The sequence below is a fragment of the Psilocybe cubensis genome, chromosome 3 (assembly GCF_017499595.1).
Source record: "Psilocybe cubensis strain MGC-MH-2018 chromosome 3, whole genome shotgun sequence".
NCBI classification, from domain to species: domain Eukaryota; kingdom Fungi; phylum Basidiomycota; class Agaricomycetes; order Agaricales; family Agrocybaceae; genus Psilocybe; species Psilocybe cubensis.
The window spans coordinates 1,288,448-1,307,697 of NC_063001.1; the positions used below are offsets into that span (position 1 = coordinate 1,288,448).

The window sequence follows — 19,250 nt, forward strand, 5'->3', positions numbered from 1 at the left end:
TAGACATACACGCCTAACCCCAGTCGATTCATCTCTTCTAAAACAGCAGTTTTTACGCTCTAAACTCTATAAAATCAAAAGCTAAACAGCTCTCCGTCATCATACTTGACATTCCACCGCATTCTAGGATCTTTAGGCACATCCTGCGACAACCTCTCGTACTCTGCCGCAGTCTCTAGATCAATCTTGAAGCCCCCGCAAACAATGAATACAACCACTCGGCCACTTGTCTTTGTACATTTTTCGACAGGCACTAGCTTTTCGAATAGCTGCTTGTGGTACGCTGGTACAAGGGTAGTGGAACATGCGAGTTCTACCAAGAACTTATGGTCATCTTTACACCAATGGTATTCAGTACAGAGAACGGGAAAGGAAGACAGATACGTATATACGTACGAGCGAAATCTGCGAGTGTTTGCATACTCAACTCGTCCGGTACGCTCACCGTTTTCACGCCACCTTTCCGCTCGAGCGACATGCTGACGATTTTCGGTGCTGGCTCAGATGCCCCCAACGATCCCGATGCTTTGGACGAAAAGCCCGTGAAATGTGCCAAATGTACCTTATTTTCATCGTTATAAACCAGGTTTACTCCTGGAGGTAATACTTTCTTCTCGCTGTTGAACCTTCCACCGTTAAGTGACATTGACCAATAGAAGCAATCAGAACCGATTGTTTCCAACGCGATAAGAGGCACTATCGGAGCAATGATACAATTTTGAGACTCGAATATCCGCATGACGAATACAATCCACCCACCATGATCCCAGCCAACAGCTTGACACCCTACTATAATTCCTCCAAGAAGTCCTGCTCCTCCTACACTGCAAAAGATAGCATCGGGTTCTTGTCCAAGCTGGTTTCTGATCTCGTGAATCATGGAGCTATGTCCCTCCCATACTGTGGGGTCGTTGTATGCCGGCACCATAACACTATAATCGATGAATTTGAATGTCTTTGGAATGCGTATAATTTCATGCGACATACGCATGGGGTTCTTTGGCAACAAGTTCTTCTGCTCTTTTCAGAGCTTCCGAGTATTGTCGACCACCAACAATGACCTCTGCTCCCTCGCGTTTCAGCAAAGCCAAAGTAGTTGCAGTTACGCCTTCTGGGATGAAAACGCTGCACTTGAGCCCAAGCGATTTCGCGGCACATGCTGCAGCTAATCCTGCATTGCCTCCCGATGCGATCACAACATGGACATCAGGACCTAGATCCTTTTTTGCTTTCTGGATGAAATGAGAAATCCCTCTGTATTTGAACGAATGACTGGGATGCAAATTCTGAGATCGGGATATTTTGTCAGTATTTAAGCTGTTGTGACTTGACCAAATCTTGGAAGGAGTTCATACCTCAAGTTTGAGGTACACAGCGGCACCAGTGATCTCTGAAAGATGACTTGAATATATGAGGGGTGTTTCTTTCCACAAGTGATTGACGGTCATATTGAGAAATAGCTTTAACTGATATTGTTGATGTTTCCAAAAATTGTGCGGCTGGCAGTCGACCTTTAAAGGGCTTGACTTGTTTCAGGGGGAAGGTATGATTTGCACAACATCAACAACACATGCTCTTGATCTTCACAATGACTCATCGACATCGCCAATCTTGGTCACAACGCTATTTGAACCTCTATCAACTCTTCCCTTCAAATTATCTTCAGATCTAGCAATCCAAGGAATTCGGATTGCGAAGACGATCATATGAAGGACGAATAACCATAGCAAAACTCCAAACGATACACAATCCTATGGTTACCAATGGCACCAATTTTTGGATCCGAAGTTGTGTATGCACATATCGATTCCAGGAAGAGCCCCCAAGGCGCATTACGAACGAACCAACCGGAAAATTGCTTAAGATTAAATGACTCGCCTCATCGAAGATAGAAAAATAACTTGTGTCCGTGGAACTGACAGGCAACAGTTACACAGTACTTATGGGCAGCGGTGAACCCACTCTGTCGAACAAGGATGCGTTGGAGATATCTTTCAGGAACTTCGGCAGTGGCATACAAGGACTCGTAGTCGCAAAACACCGTTGTAAACTCCATGGACTTTCAGGTCGCAAAATATAAATCTCCTTCTGCGAACTTGGCATACGATCTTATCGTCTAGACGGATATGGATCCCGAGCAAGATACCTTGTCTATCTTCGCCGCTTACAATCCGCATAATCATTCGACTTTTTCATTCTCAGTTGCCGACTTCCCTGCAGGCTTCATTGTGGCATCTTTCAATCGACACCAGACCGTTATTCAGCCGGGCAACTTGACCGTAACTTTTATCCCACAAACCCCACAAACAGGCCTAGCCAATGCGCAAATCAACGTTCTACTTCCTTCTATGCTCCGTATTTGTGGTCATGAGCTATTCTCCCTCCTATCCATGGGTTATGCGTTTCTATTGATCCATTAGGTGACTGGCATTCATATTCTCGCAGGACCGCTTTCAATACTAACTCACTTGGTCACATCAGCCTCTACAGACGCTTAAATTGTGAGTTAGATTGCATCTTTGACGTACTTACCGCCTATGGTCCCTCCGTCTATCTCTTCTGTTGGTTAAACTAACGGCCATCATCCCAATAGACTAATCGAACTTCAACAAGTTGGTCCTATGTGCGGTGCTCCCTGGTTGTGGGGACCAGTACAGGGGTTTGTTCTGATTGGGATGATATAAAGCCCATTTCAGGGATTTTCTTGCTCTCAACTCACCCGCTGAATTTCTCTAGTCATCACCCAACTATGAAACTCATCGCTGCCCTTTCGTCGCTATTCTTTATGCCAGCTCTTGTCGCCGCAATCAGCGTCAGCTCGGACGCAGTCTACGATAATGCCGGACAGTCCCTTGCGTCTGTCGCCTGCTCAGATGGATCCTTTGGAATGTTAACCAGAGGTTTTACCACATTCAACTCGTTGCCCAAATTCCCTCATATTGGTGGTGCACCATCCATCAAAGGGTACAATTCACCCGATTGTGGGTCATGCTGGAACCTCACGTACACCAACGCTGCTGGCATTCCAAAAACCATCAGCATCTTGGCCATCGATCTCGCTACGCCAGACTTCAACATCGCGCAGTCTGCTTTCAGCGAATTGACTGGGGGAAACGTGGCCAGTGGACGAGTCCCGATTGTAGCCGTTAAAGTTGCACCTTCAGTTTGTGGATTGTAAGAAGATTATTCATATAAGCCAATGACTTATCACTGATTCCTTGATTTTCTGCAGGTAAACACTCTCTATCATACTAGTGGCTGCTAGGATATGATTTTTTGAATACTTGACGCTGGGCCACTTTTGAATATCTCGATTCAAATCGAATTTACTTTGCGCTTGAAATAAAGTTTGAAAATAAACTTCATGTCCTTTATCTAATATTCAAAATAAGGAGGGATCGAAAACAGATCACAGCTGTTAGCCGTTTTATGAGTACATAGTGCCGTGTGGACTGGTTGTGGACAATGAAATGCTCCGTGTAGCCCCTAGATTTACGCCTTATTAGGTGCTCTGACGTCCCCTAAATAGCCGCGCTAACCATCAAAGAACAGAACTCGGTGTAACCTCCATCTGAACTACTTAGATGGTGTTCCCTAACACACGACAGCAACGACAGCTCCTTTCAAAGAACCTCATCGTATCCATTGTTGGAAGATATAAGCAAGATAGCCTCATACCTCTGCCAGGCGTACCAATTGAAGTTCGCAAATTTCCCCTGAGTACCCGGATTCTGGTTCTTGAAAACTCAGCACGGAAGAGACAAATACAGTTGAACCCCTCTTAACCCATACCTCTCAAAACCCATAACCCCTGGTAACCCATAGCATCAGCTGTCCACCAACTTGGTTCGCAGGGAATTGCACACCATAACCCATAAGTTCGCAATAACCCATAACCCATACCCCTTCACTCTCAAAACCCATAGGTTTTACCTACCATATATAGGCTGGGACCTTTACTTTTGTGTCAAAATTTAGTACCCCGGTGGCTTATTTGGGTAAAGTACCACTGAAACCTCCTCGTAGCTACAAAAAATGAAAAAATTTCGCCGGAGGCTCAACACACTGGCTTGGAAACTTCGGCAATCATTCGGCAAAGAATTTTTCAACCCCGCTCTGTTCTTACCAAATACATCAGCAACATGGACAATCCTACACGGCGGGACCTTCGCCACTGTTTTTTTGGCGTCGATCGGAGTTACAAATAAATACGTTTAGATTTACAAAATAAAACCAAATTTAATACTGAAAATTAGCATCCGTCGGCGATGTGTTTAGCCGCGTTAAAAATCACAAAATAACCAGTGCGTCAATGAGTCTCTGTTTTATAGCTTCAAATCCACTTCCTTACCACAGTCGTGTTCTGATTCTTTTTTTTTGTGGCAGCTAATTTGACGGCAGCCTAATAATGGTCTTCGGCATTGACCCTGCTGGTTAGTGACATCACTCTCGGTCCACCTTACTACTCGGCTGAATTAAGAATAGTCGTTCAACGACAAGTTGTACACGGTCAAACACTCTATTATTGCCGGGTCTGTCAAGATACAAAAGGTCGCCAAAAACACCACCTCAATGAGCACTTCAACACCACAAAACACCAAACAGCTCTGCAGGCATTTCATACCAAAGAGAAATCCTCTGCTTCTTCACAAACCTCGTTGCCACCGGTTAACAAGTCCCTTTTGTTAGAGGACGCCTTACGTGCAATTCTTGTGTCTGCATCTCGTCAACCACACCAGCCTTTGTATCCTGCCAATGACCCTCGCCTTTCTAGGGTCTCGGCTGCACCTTCTTCAACCACTTCGTCGACGGTCTCTCCACTCACCGGGATTGACTGGAATCTATTCAACGATGATGAAATTATGTCGGATCCATCTCCCATCGACTTTGCGTCTGCCCAAATATGTCAAGCTACTCTGGATTTTCTAAATTCTAATGACGAGAGTGATGGATCTGATGATGGTGGTGGCAGTCCTCCGCTTTCTGAGAGTAGCGATGAGCAAGCCAATTCAGGTGTGTAACATCTAAATAGCGCATATTGTTTGAGTCCTTAACTTTTAATCAGACACTGAACAAGTTGATAATGAATCTTTGCCCCGAAAACGTATGCGCGGTATTCACACCGACCCGGCTGAAGCTCGAAAATGGTATCCGTGGATTGATAAAATTGTGAGTCTTTGCCTGCCATTGGTTAGATTTTCTGCTCAATCAATAAATCAGACTTGTTCTCTTGACGTTTTGATGCACCTTCCACGATCACTATTTTCACGTCGTCAGCTGGATTTATTTCTCTGGCTACTGCGTATCAATGGCGTCAACGATGTGCCTAGCATTAAGGCTATGCAAGGCATTAACAAGGCATTGCAGAATTTGTGTGGAATTGAGACGAAGGAGTACAAGGGCAAGCTGGGCAATGTATACTTTGTAAATTCTCTGTCTCAAATTCTCGCCCAGGTATGAATCTATATGTTACAAATGAATACTTTTGATTTCTAACCAATCTGAATAGGAAATGTCTAATCCTCAAGTCCGACCGTTCCTTCACTTCTATCCTGAAGATACGGGCAAATCGATTAGCGAAACCTATCAAGCTTCGGGTTGGCTGCGTGAAATCAATCCTGAGGATGGTACTCCAATGATACGGCTCAATAATAATGATTTTTTCATCTTTGAACCAACTATGCTGATTGATGGACGTTGCTGCATTCCTATTCGATGGTTTCTCCGAGAAGGTGTATTTTATGCCAAAGCCTGGCTTATGGAAGATACTCCTAGTGGTTGGGTTGTGTCCGAAGATCGCGAAATCGAAATCACGCAAAGCCAATTGCTAAAGAATTTTATTCAGTTGTCAAAGGATCACTTGTTGTATAACTTGTCACACCCTTCACGAATATTTGGTATGGACTATATTTTATATATTTTATTCAATTTCTTATAAGTAAACAGGTGTGCGATCCAATTCGGGGCCTGGGCTGTCAAAATGGACACGTACAGATCCTACTATTGGCAATCGTTGGCGTGTATTAGCAAAGGGACACCGAGTCTATTCTCTGCCACTATGGATGTACTGTGACGATACGTCGGGAAACCAGTCCAAGAAGTGGAATAAGCACAACAGCTACCTATTTATTCTAGCTGGTCTTCCTCGCGAAAAGAGTTCACAAGAATACAATATCCATTTTCTGTGCACTTCAAATATTGCGCCACCTCTAGAAATGCTTGATGGTGTGGTTGATCAACTTCAGTAAGTTGTCACTATCTTATATTTGCTGCACATATTCTAATCATTTTAACTTCAGATTGGCTCAAAAACATGGTATTTGGGTATGGGACTGTATACACAAAGAGGCCGTTATGATTTTTCCACCTGTATTTGCACTTCTGGGTGACAACCCTATGCATAGCGAGTTTGCTTGTCATATTGGAATGCAAGGGAAATATTTTTGCCGGATTTGCTGGGCCAAAGGAGTCGACAGTCAAGAATGCCCACACAAAAATCTTCCACATGACAGTTGTGCTCGACCCAACTCTCCTACCCTTTCAATCCATAGTGATGTTGATTCTGAAGATACCTTCACACGGCCTTCTCACAAACGGCGGAGGTACAAGGAGTCTATGGAGTCAATGCTTCGAAGGGTTAGTGATTTTATAAAGGTGCGTAAAAGTTGTTTTATAACAATTTATATTTTAATCACCTTTGATTCTAAGATTGGCAAACCGCGTCGCAAGAAAGAGACTATGGCTACTCTTGACTCTTTTTTGGAGCAAGCTAAGATGATTGGCACAAAATCAAAACTTAGAGCTGCAAAAACGGAAACTGGCATCAAGGATGTTTTCCAGGACTTCTTTATTGAAAAGCTTTTCAAATCTTATAAGGGAAAAGTTTCTACTCAGGCAAAGGAAGAAGCTCTTAAAGCGGCTGTCGATAAGCTTCCTGGAGACATCAAAAGTCCCGTATGGAAACTTGGTGCGATTGAAATATTTTGCTTTAATTTACTAGCTAAATCTATATTCCAGGCTTGGATCCTCATCAGGACACTCCCGTCGAAATTCTGCATGTTGTATTGCTGGGTTTCGTTAAATATTTTTGGAGAGACCTAGTTCAAAATCAGGTTACTCCTGCTAAAAAGCAAACTTTGATTATTCGTTTAAACAGCCTCAGTGTGGCAGGTCTAGGTGTACCCACATTAAATGGCTCCACACTAGTGAACTATGCCGGGTCACTAACTGGTCGCGATTTCCGAATTATTGCTCAAGTAGCGCCATTTGTCATCTACGACATGGTTTCTCAGGAGGTTTATGATGCATGGGTGTCCCTATCTACGTTAGTTCCGGTTATTTGGCAGCCAGCAATCTCTAACATTGATGAGTACCTGGTGCGTCTTCATTGTGTCTTTCTTTAAATTGTTTTATTAAATTAAATCATGTTTTAGCCCAGATTAGAGGCCGACATCAAATACTTTTTGTTGAAAACGGCAACATGGACCTGCGCGTGGTTTAACAAAACCAAATTTCACATTATTCTTCATCTTCCAGAACATGTCCGTCGGTTTGGGCCAGCAATATTGTTTGCCACGGAATCGTTTGAGTCATTCAATGCTATTATCCGTGCAAAAAGCATTCACAGTAATCACCAAGCACCTTCACATGATATTGCCCGTGGCTTTGCGCAAGGCAATCGGATTCGCCATCTTCTTAGTGGTGGTTTTTTTCTTCCACAAGAGCTTTATCAGTCTTGGAAAAAGGATCCAACAAATGTGGCTAATTCAGAGTGGCGCACTGCTGGACCTGGAGGTCTTCACCTTATTGATGCTCCAGACTCAACACCAGCTAGCTATTTGGGACTGCAGAAACCTGCTGCCAGTAAGGCTGGTAAGTTATATTTACAAATCTATACTACTAGTGAGCGGTCTAATGCAATGGCCTAGGTTCATGCAAATCTAATGGCACAGATCCTCAACCATTTCATCGCACATTATGTGGCCAAAAGCTTCCCAACATTGTGCTCAATACTGCAGCCAGCCAACAACTGTATGTAACCAATTCCCAGGTCTATCTGAGAAACGAGGATCTATGCACCATAGGACAGTTTGTCATTGCCCAAATTCATCCATCCCAGCCGCCTCTGATAGGGTGTGTTCGAGAGATCTTGCAGCAGGTTGGCTCTCCAAACCATCTTCAAAACCGGCCCGATGGTATTCTTATTCAAACAGCTTTACACCAACCGCCGTCGCACATATTGCCTGCTGGACAACTGCAGCCAGTTTTTATGCCCCGTCTGATTCTTCAGCAGGAGTGGTCCTTCATTCCGTGGAGTTGCCTTCTTTGCACCGTAAATACTCAACATGACTGTCAACGTCATGGATGCCAGGCAAATGGGCTACAATACATCTATCAAGAGCGAATACAAACTGATCAGACTAAGGCAACGATACTGCATCAAAACTCATTGGATGATATGCTCCTCCTCAATATGTGTCAAATGCGCGATGCTGCTCATCTCCAAAGTTTTCGCCTCCACTCTGCCCCGTTAAACGAAGATGCTATAATTCAAAGAAGTGTGGCTCAAGCCATTGTTCAACGGAAGGCAGGAGAAGCCTCCCAATCAAGTACTTCCAAACCAACCAAAACACCAACAGCCGCCTTGAGACAACATGCCCAGAGCCCCTTGGGCACCCCTACTCTAGCAGCCACACCTTCTGGGGGTGTCAGTTTGCCTCAACATGCTTCAGCAGGAACATCTTCTGGAGGTGTTAGTTCACCTCGACGTAGCAGGCAAGCATCTGTGGTATATCCAGGTCAAATAACATTGGACTTTCGATAGAAGTAAAACCATACTGTATTTATTTACTAGAATTCTACAAGAAGAATAGCAGATCAAACTTGTCCAGAGACCTCAAACGCAGCTTTTGAAATAAGATCTTGTAAGGTGCACAACATGCCCAACCCCCTCTTCCATCGTGTTGGCCTAAGCTCCATTTGCTCTTGATAAAGCTTGGGGTTTGTACGTTTTAACTCCTTCTCGGTGCGGTAGCCATAATCAACCCATCTAAACAGGCCACCTGAAGCATACTGAGTAAAGGAAGCACGCTCCTCTCCGTGTTCAATGCTGGTGTTTGAATGTTCTAGGACGGCGGACGGCATAAGGATGGTAGATCCTGCAGGGAACTCAATGGCCACTTTCAGGCCCCACACCACAAAGTGACCACCCTTTTTGGCATTGAATTTCCCTAAAGACTGGATGGCGCACCAGCCATATGGACAGTTTTTGATATCAAAATGCGGGATGGTGCAAACCACAGACCCTAGGTTGAAGGTGGCCGCCGGAAATATGCTGCGGCGAAACAGTCGGACTAGCGTGGAGTCATTGGCGAATATCTTATCCATGTACAACTTATAGTGGTTGTACACTTTAGGGCTCCATGTAGCAAATGCACCTGTGGATGTGTTTAAAAACAGGTTCACAAAACAGGCATAGGGGTCACTTACTGCTGGCAAAACTGGCCATTCGTTGAATGCTTTCCGACTGCAAGAGCTTGGCAGTGATTTTGGGATGGCGCTGGACGCGGTTGAGTGGAGAGTGTGTCCCTACACCGTGTGTAACGCCGATGTTGAGTGCGGGATAATGACCACGATTTTCTGAATAGTCTTCGTGTGTAAACGCTGTGGTGTGTCCGGCCTCCCTCAGTAGATCGAATGCTTCCTCCGTGGCACGTTCGTATGCAGGGTCCTTAGGACGGCCTGCCAGAACCATAAAAATACGTCCGTCTTCAGAAACAAACGGGACGGGGGTGCTATAGTGCATTAGCTTTAACTCCATCAAACTGAACAGATCAGAACAGTTGTAACTCACCATCCATCCCAAGGTATAATGCGGAACCCAAGGGCCTTGATGGCATCCAAGCTATATAGGTGACTTTTGTGGGGTTTTGTCGGTTTAGCACCATAGGCGCCTTGCGTGGCAGGCAAAGCGTCAAGCTTGACGTTGAGAGCCTCTGGCTGGCAGCTGGGAAGCATGCTTAAAAGACTGGGTTTTGGTGCGTGTCCGTGCTTATTGTATTGTAACGTCCGCTGATACTTGCGGCTGCGATGACTGTTGGAAAGCCCATCGTATGGCCTTTTCAGGCTGGCGGTTTGCACGGATGGGTCTCGCTGAGGTAACAAAAGCGAAAGCTTGGTCGACGATTGCGAAGGTACAATCGGCGGTGTCGACATATCGTCAACCGATGGTGTCGACGCATCGTGGGCTGACAGCATCGACTCGCGGGTTGACGGGGTCGACGCGTTGTGGGCTGACGTCGTCGATTCGCGGGTTGACGGGGTCGACGCGTTATGGACTGACAGCATCGACTCGCGGGTTGACGGGGTCGACGCGTTGTGGGCTGACGTCGTCGATTCGCGGGTTGACGGGGTCGACGCGTTATGGACTGACAGCATCGACTCGCGGGTTGACGGGGTCGACGCGTTGTGGGCTGACGTCGTCGATTCGCGGGTTGACGGGGTCGACACGTCGTGGATCGACGTCGTCGATTCGCGGGTTGACGGGGTCGACACGTCGTGGATCAACGCCGTCGGCGTCGACGTATTGTTCGTAAACTGCGTCCAGGTATCGTCCGTCGACCGATTCTTCGACGCATCGTGGATCGACGGCGTCCAGATGTCGTGAACGGATGGCATCGACGTATCGTCGGTCGATGGAATCAAGACATCTATTGACAAGTACGTGAATGGGCAGATGACGAGTAGGCAAACATGGTGACTCACCTTGATCCAGATCTAACAAGTCTGTGTCCTCCCTTGCATCTGCTGCCCGCCAGGCAGAGATCAAGTCAAAAGCCAACGGATCCTCCCATACCTCAGGCTGACACTGGGCATACACCCTCCCAGATCGTGTCTGCTTGAACAGATTTCCGATTTAAAACTCGGTATATGCATAGAAAAGTTTCCAAGGACGTACCGTATAGCGCGCCCATTGGCAGGCCGACATCTGTGCATGCAAAAACCGACGGTGAGCAGGGTTCTTGCAATCACGACACGCCCCAGCTCCTGCGTTGGCTGGCAGTTTGACAGACCCGGCCCAGGGGTGATCCCTCGCCTGGCAAGCCTCTAACCAACGCGAGAGCTGGGCCCTGTCGCGTTTCTGATATACGAACGTTTGCTTACCGGTGGGACGGGTATTTATACGAACGCGAATGAGGGGAATGTTGAACCTCATTAAACAGATCAGGGGTCAGGTGATAGGGGTCAGGTGACGTAGGTGGACGCGTCGCACCCGCGACACACTTCAACTGCTTTGACCTCAGAACACCTGGTTATACGTCAGTCCGCTACAAACACAAACACCGCAGAGTAATGCAGGTCTCAGGAATACTACCCAGGTGCGTTATATTTCATGCATCCCTTTTGTAAGGCCAAATTGACAATATAGTATTGAAAGTGCTGCAGATTCTATCTCACAAACCGTCTAAACAATAGCGATGGGATTGTCAGACTGCAAAGGCTGAGGAGGAATGTAAACCGGTACGTTAATGCCATGGGACGTCAACGCTGCTTTCAGCTGTTGGCTCCAATGCCTCTCTTCCACCAGCATAATTGCTGTGTTGTGTTCCTGTCTGACATATGTCCTCAACTGCTCTTCTAGACCCTCCACCACCAACGTCAGGTATGCAGAGCGTCGTTTGGAATTCTTCACAGACCTAACCAAGTTTTTCACCGCCTTTTTAGTTGACTGGGCCTCCTGGCGTGCTGCGGCAAGGTCCAACCATGCCGTTCGAAGCTGATCCTTATAGGCCGCAGCTTCTCTTGTTGCCTCGATGGCTATTTCACGCCGAACAGTAATCTCTGCCTCCAGATCGCGTCGGGAACGTGGATAGGCCCTGTTCAAGCCGATTGTGGTTTTGTGGCGAGGAACCTCGGAGGAATGGTCTAATAAAGTGGATGTGAGTGGTCTCAACCTTTCACAGCAATACTGTCAACTTATGAAACGCACCATTCTTTTCAGGCATTTTGGATACAACCGGCTGGTCTTCGAGATCGCTTTGGCACGTTGATCCAGGAGTATCACCTAGTTGAGTTTGGATGGTGTAAGTTCAAGTGCGTTCGTGATAAGATTCTATTTACCAAGGCCGTAAAAACTGTAGTTGGGCAGACCATCAGTAACGTCAAGCCCTACGGGTGGGAGGTCAGGGTAGGTTATGCTGAGGTTTAACAAGGTTTGTTTACTGACCTGCATTCAGAGTTGACAGGTACTTTTTAGGTGCCTCATCGTCTTCATCTTGGTTGTGCTTCCTGAAACTTTTTTTTGGCGATGGAGTCTTAGGCGACAGCAGGCGGGATGGTAGACAATTGTCAAGAGTGTTGGTAGACATGTTGAGCGGTTCAAGATAACGAAACCACACAAATATCAGACTGATGGTTAAGGGAGTGAGAGAGTGAGACAAAAGGTGAGCAAACCTTTGGAATAACTTTGACGCCTCCTTTTTATGTGACGCGTAGGTTTGTTGTTGTCGACGTGACACGACGCGAATTGTTGATTGACCTCGAACGCGACGCGAATTGTTGATTGACCTCGAACGCGACGCGATTCGTTTGTTGTGGCAAACATGGCAAATCAAACTTGGGGTATAAAAGCAAGGTAAGAGACGTTTGCTTGATTCTGAATCCACAATGTCTCATTCTTCGATTGACCCAGCTTTTGCATCACAGCCTGTTTCTCGTGACGTGGACCGCCCAACTGGTACACAGCTGTTTATTGACAACCTGGTTCACCGATTCAACCTCACAAGCGACCACAGTGCAGATCTCACTTTTCTTTATCAGGTAAACTTGTTTTTTACATAACGCCTACATCAAACTGCTTCTAACTCGTAAACCCGCAGATCTGTACAGCCGTGCCTGAAGAGCAACCTCCTTACACCGAAGTGATAAGTCGAATCATGATGTTGGCCTGCCAGTTTGGGGCCGAAGTTCGTCTGCATAAAGCACTGACTGCCACGCAAACACATCTACAAGGACTCGGGCAGCTGAGCAGTTTTTTGGCTGATTATGAGCTGCAAAAAGATGAGAACTTTGTGTTATCAAACGCACAAAAGGTGAGTCATTGTTTGCCTTTATGAACACGGTGGTCTGAGCCAGCTTTTAGATGGCCATTAAATCAACCTGTATCAAAGAGCTTCTAAAGCCCTCTAGACAGTCCTTTAAGACGCTTCACATCGATGTTGAGGTGCGTTCTTTTCACTTTAATTGGCGGTCTAAAACAAATGCATTTGCAGGCAAAGATGAAAAAAAAGCCCGCAGACAATTACCTTGACAACATCCTGAATCGGCTGGGACGTGAGGCCAAATGGATGGCGCATATACGAACCGTTTGTACGATTCAGAGAAACACGCTTCGAAAAGAGGTGTGTGGTTGTCCGGTTTACCATATGCCGTGTACTGATGTGTGAAATTAAAGATCATACAAAGCATAACTCCAGGCCCAAAGTTTACTTCTGTGCAAGAATTTGCGGCGGGCCTCATTGTGAAATATCGTCTGCCTACGTCAGAGTCTGGTGCAAATTCCAACACAGCTTACCTCTCAAAACATGTGTTATTGGTGTGTCTTCAATATTTCTGATTCAAAAAGTTTCACTAACGTGGCAATGTAAAGCGGCGGTTTTTCTGGGACCATTCATCTACGTTTTCGGCCTTTGAACTTGAGAAGGATGACAACAACTCAGAAGAGGAGAACAATGACCAGGATTTTGGAACACCAAGCACCGACAACTCTAGCGATTCGGGTCATTCTGCTACCAAAAAACGTAAATTGCAAAAAACAAACATTCCCGCTGGGAAAACTCGCGGTCGGGTGGCTGATGGCGAAGACTATTGGTCCAAAGTTGATCAATGGCTCAAGAGGCTTGACGATGAGCTGGGAGATAATACAGCTGAGTTGAAACAGTCCGAGTTTTCTCTTGTATTCTCAATGAGTTATGCTAAGCTTGTGAATAGATTTATTGCTGAATGTCTGGAGATGGACTCTCTCAGGACCAATAAAGGCTTAGATTTCTCAAGCCACCCTTCCGAGCGCTCTTTTACCAGCCCTAGCAATGTCACATCCGACCCACAACCCACCACTATACAGTCCTTTCCTTCCAATTCTTCTTCGAGGCTGCCTGAACCTCATTTAAATTTTGGTAATGCAATTGCTCAATTATTTAGTGGTCCTTCAACAGGTAGACCTTTTTAGCCACTAGACTCCACTACAATATAGTTATTAATTATGCGGAAATGTATGTGTAAACGCAACTAAATCTGAAGTTGATGTTGAGAACATGTAGCCCCTAATATTCAGTTTGCTAGTGTTTGGCACCGGTGATCATTTGATCAACAGCAACGAGTTATCGCTTTCATCTTTTCCTCCATGATCTCGCACAGCGGCACCGTGTTTTCCGCCGTGCATTGTTAAGAGATCCAGCCCTTTCATGTACTAAAAGCCATGCACTGGAAAGATCCAGATTCCCAATATGTGGGAACGCGTTGAGCGGCATGGTTGGGCATAGTTTTTTTTTGGTGACTGACATTTGATTTGTAGATCGCGCACTGGTGCAAGAACCTGCTTATTGCTGAGTATTTTTAGACAGCTATCCATGGCGAAAATTACTTATTTTAACACCACAGGTTCAAGAATATGTGCTTTGAAGTTTGACAAGGTCCAAGAACACCATTGCCGGAATCGATAGCCATCGTCGACACCATAGTTTGGCTCTGGAGAATGGGTGATAGTTGGATGCGCAACACAACATCGTCAACGCCATAGCCGGAATCGATCGCCATCGTCGACACCATAGTTTGGCTCTGTGGAATGGGTATTTGTGGATGCAATAACCCAGTGAGTACTTTATAGGATAGACGTTAGATTAGTAGTTATTTAGCTTCAGCTTCATGCTCAATATATGGTGTTTTATTATAACCTAATCTTGTATGAAAGACCAAAAATAAAATTTCACAATGATATTATACTGTGAATACATATGAAAAGCCTACAAAAAAATATGTATTTGCTAGAATGTGGCTGACACAAACGGTGCTTGGCACTTATGTGGCAGCCACATGAATTTCGGCCTGTTGTGTCACCCACTGATATCGGATGGAGGTGGCAGACACATGTTTATTTGTGTCTGACATACATCGGCCAAACACATCCAAAAATGTGTCCAGCGGCCGCCTGTGTACTGCCCGTACAATTGAAACACTTTTGGACTCATTAAATAGAAAACTGTACCTTGAAGAGCCAGAACAATGAAAGATACTGTAGTAACTGATTATTTTAGATCATAGCTAGTAGTACCTTGAATGTATCTAATTAGTATCCGTCTTATCATCGAGGAATTTTTTGTGTATTTTTAACGATTTTTTCGCGAATTTTCAGGCCTGTATTTAGCATACCTCCTGAAACCCATAACCCCTGATAACCCATACCCTGAGCCGTCCACCGAGAGGTATGGGTTAAGAGGGGTTCAACTGTATACCTGGAAATGCATAATATCGAAGGGTGGTGAGGGCACGCGTTCGGTTCAAGAAATCTATGGCAAAAGGAATTTAGCAAAGCTGGTTCCGACCAGCAGGCCGCTTACGCCCACTTAAAACGTGTCATTGACGATTCAAAGGGTATTACTCTCAAAAATCTCCTAGTATTGCGCGTTTTGATAACGTTACATAGATATGGATACCCTTGATTGTCAGTCTTGTGGCCCTCCCCCCAACTTGCTCACTTTAAACTCCTCTTGCTCGATTAAAGCATTCACAACCACGAGAATGTTGTTGAAAACTTCGAGAACCTCGGTTGGATTCTCTGGTATTCATATTCAAGAGGCAGACTCATGGTTATGGTTATAAAACGAAGGGTAAGTAGAGGGACTGATCGGGTGCCGGGTTCATGAAGCAATGTGAGCCTATAGTTTTTCCTGAAATGCCTTCAAACTAAGTCATTCAGACTTTAAATGATTTCGAGTAGGTGTGGCACGGCCAAATATCCCACTCCGTACCAGTGTACAATTTGCAACACTGAGATTAAGTTGGGCTATCAACCTACTCAAGAGTACCAATAATGAACTGGACCATCAAGCAAATTTGGACACAACGATCACAAAACACGGAGAGCGCCGACAAGTAAAGCCTACGATCAATGTGTGATCTACACCATCTTGTACCCTGACATTTTTAAAAGGCTCATAATCAAGTTCTTCACCTTGTAATCATTTGTTATCCAACATCGGATCGGTGGTTTTGCTTCTGACAGGACGATTTCACTGAACGTGAAGACTGCCTCTTCAAAACCATATTCAACATGGCGCCGAGTACAACCAAAAGCAATGGAAACCGTTCCAAAAAGGAGATGGACTTCGGTGGCTTGGATCCAGTAATGATGATGGTTCGTAGACTATTTCGTTAATTTGTGACGGATGCACATACAACCTGCAGCGCTTAATGAACCAAATTCCACGCAATCCAGTGACAGGAACTAGGGATCTCACGGACATTACGAAGTATTGTCTCTTCTTCTTCTATCTTATAGATCCTAAATTTGGATACAGATATATGGAAGAGCACCCAGAAGAAATGGCCCAGTTAATGGCTGAATATAACAAAAGCGAAGCCTCGAAACCGAAACTCGACCTATCCACATATGATTACAATGCATTAATCTCCACAATTCTTCCTGATTCTTTCTGGGTGGTGCAGTTGGAGCATATGGGTCATGTAGACAAGTTCGGAAACCCCGTGGAACCTAACAAAGTCAATACAGCCCCCAATACAAAACCGGTGTTTACTATCTATTGTTACGACGAACAGGGTCATTACCGCATAATGGATGAAGTTACGGGCCTTCCAGACTCCAAAGCAGTGCTCAGGTGAGCATTGTTATTAGTGTTTCATCGAAAGACGAGAACTCATCCACTTAAAATACCAGGTCCATTCAACGAGCAATTGCTGAACCCATTATGCCTCTGAAACCAGGCCTTCCGAAATTCCTCATGATTGCTTTCAAGCTAACACCTCACGCCGAAACTTTGAAACAATTTTTAGACTCGATTCCACAGCCATTTTACTGGCGATTCGAAACCCGTGACGAAGCTCAAGGTGTTCGCGATGGTGTGCATGACCTTAATGAACAGGGCGTAAAAGATTCTATGGCTCTTGCGGAACATGCAAAGCTGCGTGGAAATCAAGCCTTTTCCCGCAAAGACAGGGATTCAGCTCTTAAATCATACGCTGAAGCCCTGAGACATATCGTTGATGTTCTTTCTCAACGCCCTGGCCCTGAGGAAAAAACTAAAGCTACAAGATTAAGGGCAATTTGCTATGCAAATAGAGCTGCCACCCATATGCTACCAGGGACTGGTCAAGATCCACAAAAAGCCCTTGCAGATGGAAAGTCAGCAGAGACGGTAGACCCCACCTATGGGAAAAGGTGGAAGATTTTTCTTTACTCAGTGTCAATAAACCACTCAAGTAGTTCTTGTTACCAGTTATATTAGACAAGCTGCTGCCAACGAAGCGCTTGGTAACAAGGACGACGCCCTGGATGCAATTGCACGAGGGCTGCGTCGAAAGGAGCTCGAAAATGATGTTGGATTGGTTGATCGATTAATCGAACTGATGACAGATGGAAAGGGCCTTTCCGACGACGAAGAAACATACAAGAACTGGTGGTTAGATGTGAGTATTAATGATGCAAGAAGTTCTGAAAGACTACGTGGCATTCAAGGGGAATGGAAAAAAAGATGTGCCGCTCAATTGGAAAAGTGGATATAGTATGCGATTATATAAAAAAAGCAAAATCATACACACCGAAACTTATAGAGTAAACCCAAATTCTTGATCCCGACGAGTTGACTTTGCTTTATAATATTTGTCAAGATGTATATAACACGCGAGTTGCGGACTATTTACAAGTGTAAGGATGGTATTGGTACTCGTCAATGTATAAAAGGGTTATATAGATGCTATGGTACATAGAGAGAATAATAGGGTAAGCTTTTTTTGGTAGAAGTTGACGTGAATGAGGAAAGCAAAAAGTTGAAAGCAATGAGCGTGTGGAAAGCAATGCAATGCCAATATTGGAGGGTTGTCAAGATAATAACAGGTGGCGGAGGGCGATTGTTGGGAATTTTGCACAAGAAAGAAAACTTCAGTGGACCAACTGTCACGGCAGTGTAGTAGTCGAAATTAGGTGGATCGCGAATAATTCCAATGGTAAGTTGCTGTCTGTTGAAGCAGGCTAAACCGTTCGATGTGGCGCAAATTTGATGACACAGGTACTGAGGGAGATATTCAGTAGATAGTTTGGAGTTTGGTTGAACAGAGTTGCACATCTTCAAGATAGTTGAGAAGGTATATTATGCAACAGTTGGAATGAGGATAGAACGGATCGTTGGTGATGGGACAATGAGGGAGGGCCGACACAAAAAGATACTGAGTTCAACGAGCATTGGTTGCCTTTGTTGACTACGTTGCAAGAGGACTTTGTCAAATCCATGTGCCGAGCGAAAGGAGGACACGAGTGTGGAGATCAACATGGGCATGGCTCAGCGCCATTAAAAAAATTGCTGCCTAGCGCTTCCGGATGGAAAACTATTTACTATCCTAGAAGGCATCAGCTTGCGCGCTAAAGTCGATAAAATGCCCTGGAATTTGCCGTGTTGTTCTTGGCCCCCATGAAATCCTCGGGAGGTAGATGGTTGACCGGCTTTGAAGCTGGTCCTGGAGTGCCAGCCATCATTGTGGTCAGACTCTGGCTGAGGAGTAGAGAAATATGAGTCGAATACGAGAGATGAGAATGTACAATGTTCAACATACAATTTCGTCTTCGGGAAAGCATACAATGAATGAAAAATGTTCAGATTCATCCTGCGCGGTTTCATTATTCCGTAAATCAATAGTTTTCTAAAATGCTCTGAGCATCAAGGTTAACAATTAAAATCAAGGGTACGGACCATTAGATACGATAGAGGAGTTTGTGGACGCTTATGGCAACGTATCTTGTATTTGGTAGGGTCGAGTCCAAGTTCATAGAAATCAACCCATGTAATCACAGATGAGACTCCTTCCTCGTATGTGTGTTGGTAAAATCCATGTTCGAGCACTTGTAGAATTGGGGGATAAAAATGATTGCGACTATGGTGCATTGTTTTGTATAGTTGAATTTAATGTGTGAATAGTAGTGCAAAAAGCACCGAAACGAAGTTAAGTAGTCGAAAAGATGTGGA

The 19,250-nt window shown here is 45.0% G+C and overlaps 6 protein-coding genes across 6 annotated transcripts; 3 read left to right on the forward strand and 3 right to left on the reverse strand.

Moving 5' to 3' along the window:
- Positions 1-74: 74 nt before the first annotated feature.
- Positions 75-1,448, reverse strand: JR316_0003205 (Serine dehydratase-like; the record flags this gene model as incomplete). Its single annotated transcript, XM_047888980.1, has 5 exons — positions 75-334; positions 397-696; positions 760-932; positions 988-1,286; positions 1,356-1,448. The coding sequence occupies 5 exons, from the start codon at positions 1,446-1,448 to the stop codon at positions 75-77; spliced, it is 1,125 nt and encodes a 374-aa protein (XP_047751354.1).
- Positions 1,449-2,749: 1,301 nt separating this feature from the next.
- JR316_0003206 (Heat-stable 19 kDa antigen) lies at positions 2,750-8,824 on the forward strand (the record flags this gene model as incomplete). Its single annotated transcript, XM_047888981.1, has 11 exons — positions 2,750-3,174; positions 4,775-5,013; positions 5,066-5,169; positions 5,278-5,454; positions 5,510-5,897; positions 5,947-6,244; positions 6,300-6,636; positions 6,709-6,967; positions 7,018-7,376; positions 7,434-7,872; positions 7,929-8,824. 11 exons carry the CDS (start codon positions 2,750-2,752, stop codon positions 8,822-8,824), a joined length of 3,921 nt encoding a protein of 1,306 aa, XP_047751355.1.
- A 53-nt stretch (positions 8,825-8,877) lies between these two features.
- On the reverse strand, positions 8,878-10,987 carry JR316_0003207 (uncharacterized protein; the record flags this gene model as incomplete). The annotated part of the gene is made up of 5 exons (XM_047888982.1): positions 8,878-9,437; positions 9,490-9,794; positions 9,854-10,709; positions 10,765-10,897; positions 10,958-10,987. The coding sequence occupies 5 exons, from the start codon at positions 10,985-10,987 to the stop codon at positions 8,878-8,880; spliced, it is 1,884 nt and encodes a 627-aa protein (XP_047751356.1).
- Positions 10,988-11,464: 477 nt separating this feature from the next.
- JR316_0003208 (uncharacterized protein) lies at positions 11,465-12,368 on the reverse strand (the record flags this gene model as incomplete). Its single annotated transcript, XM_047888983.1, has 3 exons — positions 11,465-11,925; positions 11,990-12,064; positions 12,227-12,368. The coding sequence occupies 3 exons, from the start codon at positions 12,366-12,368 to the stop codon at positions 11,465-11,467; spliced, it is 678 nt and encodes a 225-aa protein (XP_047751357.1).
- A 298-nt stretch (positions 12,369-12,666) lies between these two features.
- Positions 12,667-14,227, forward strand: JR316_0003209 (uncharacterized protein; the record flags this gene model as incomplete). The annotated part of the gene is made up of 6 exons (XM_047888984.1): positions 12,667-12,819; positions 12,879-13,091; positions 13,181-13,222; positions 13,272-13,368; positions 13,476-13,594; positions 13,649-14,227. 6 exons carry the CDS (start codon positions 12,667-12,669, stop codon positions 14,225-14,227), a joined length of 1,203 nt encoding a protein of 400 aa, XP_047751358.1.
- A 2,100-nt stretch (positions 14,228-16,327) lies between these two features.
- On the forward strand, positions 16,328-17,796 carry JR316_0003210 (Small glutamine-rich tetratricopeptide repeat-containing protein 2; the record flags this gene model as incomplete). Its single annotated transcript, XM_047888985.1, has 4 exons — positions 16,328-16,411; positions 16,462-16,892; positions 16,952-17,452; positions 17,520-17,796. The coding sequence occupies 4 exons, from the start codon at positions 16,328-16,330 to the stop codon at positions 17,794-17,796; spliced, it is 1,293 nt and encodes a 430-aa protein (XP_047751359.1).
- Between the last annotated feature and the right edge of the window lie 1,454 nt (positions 17,797-19,250).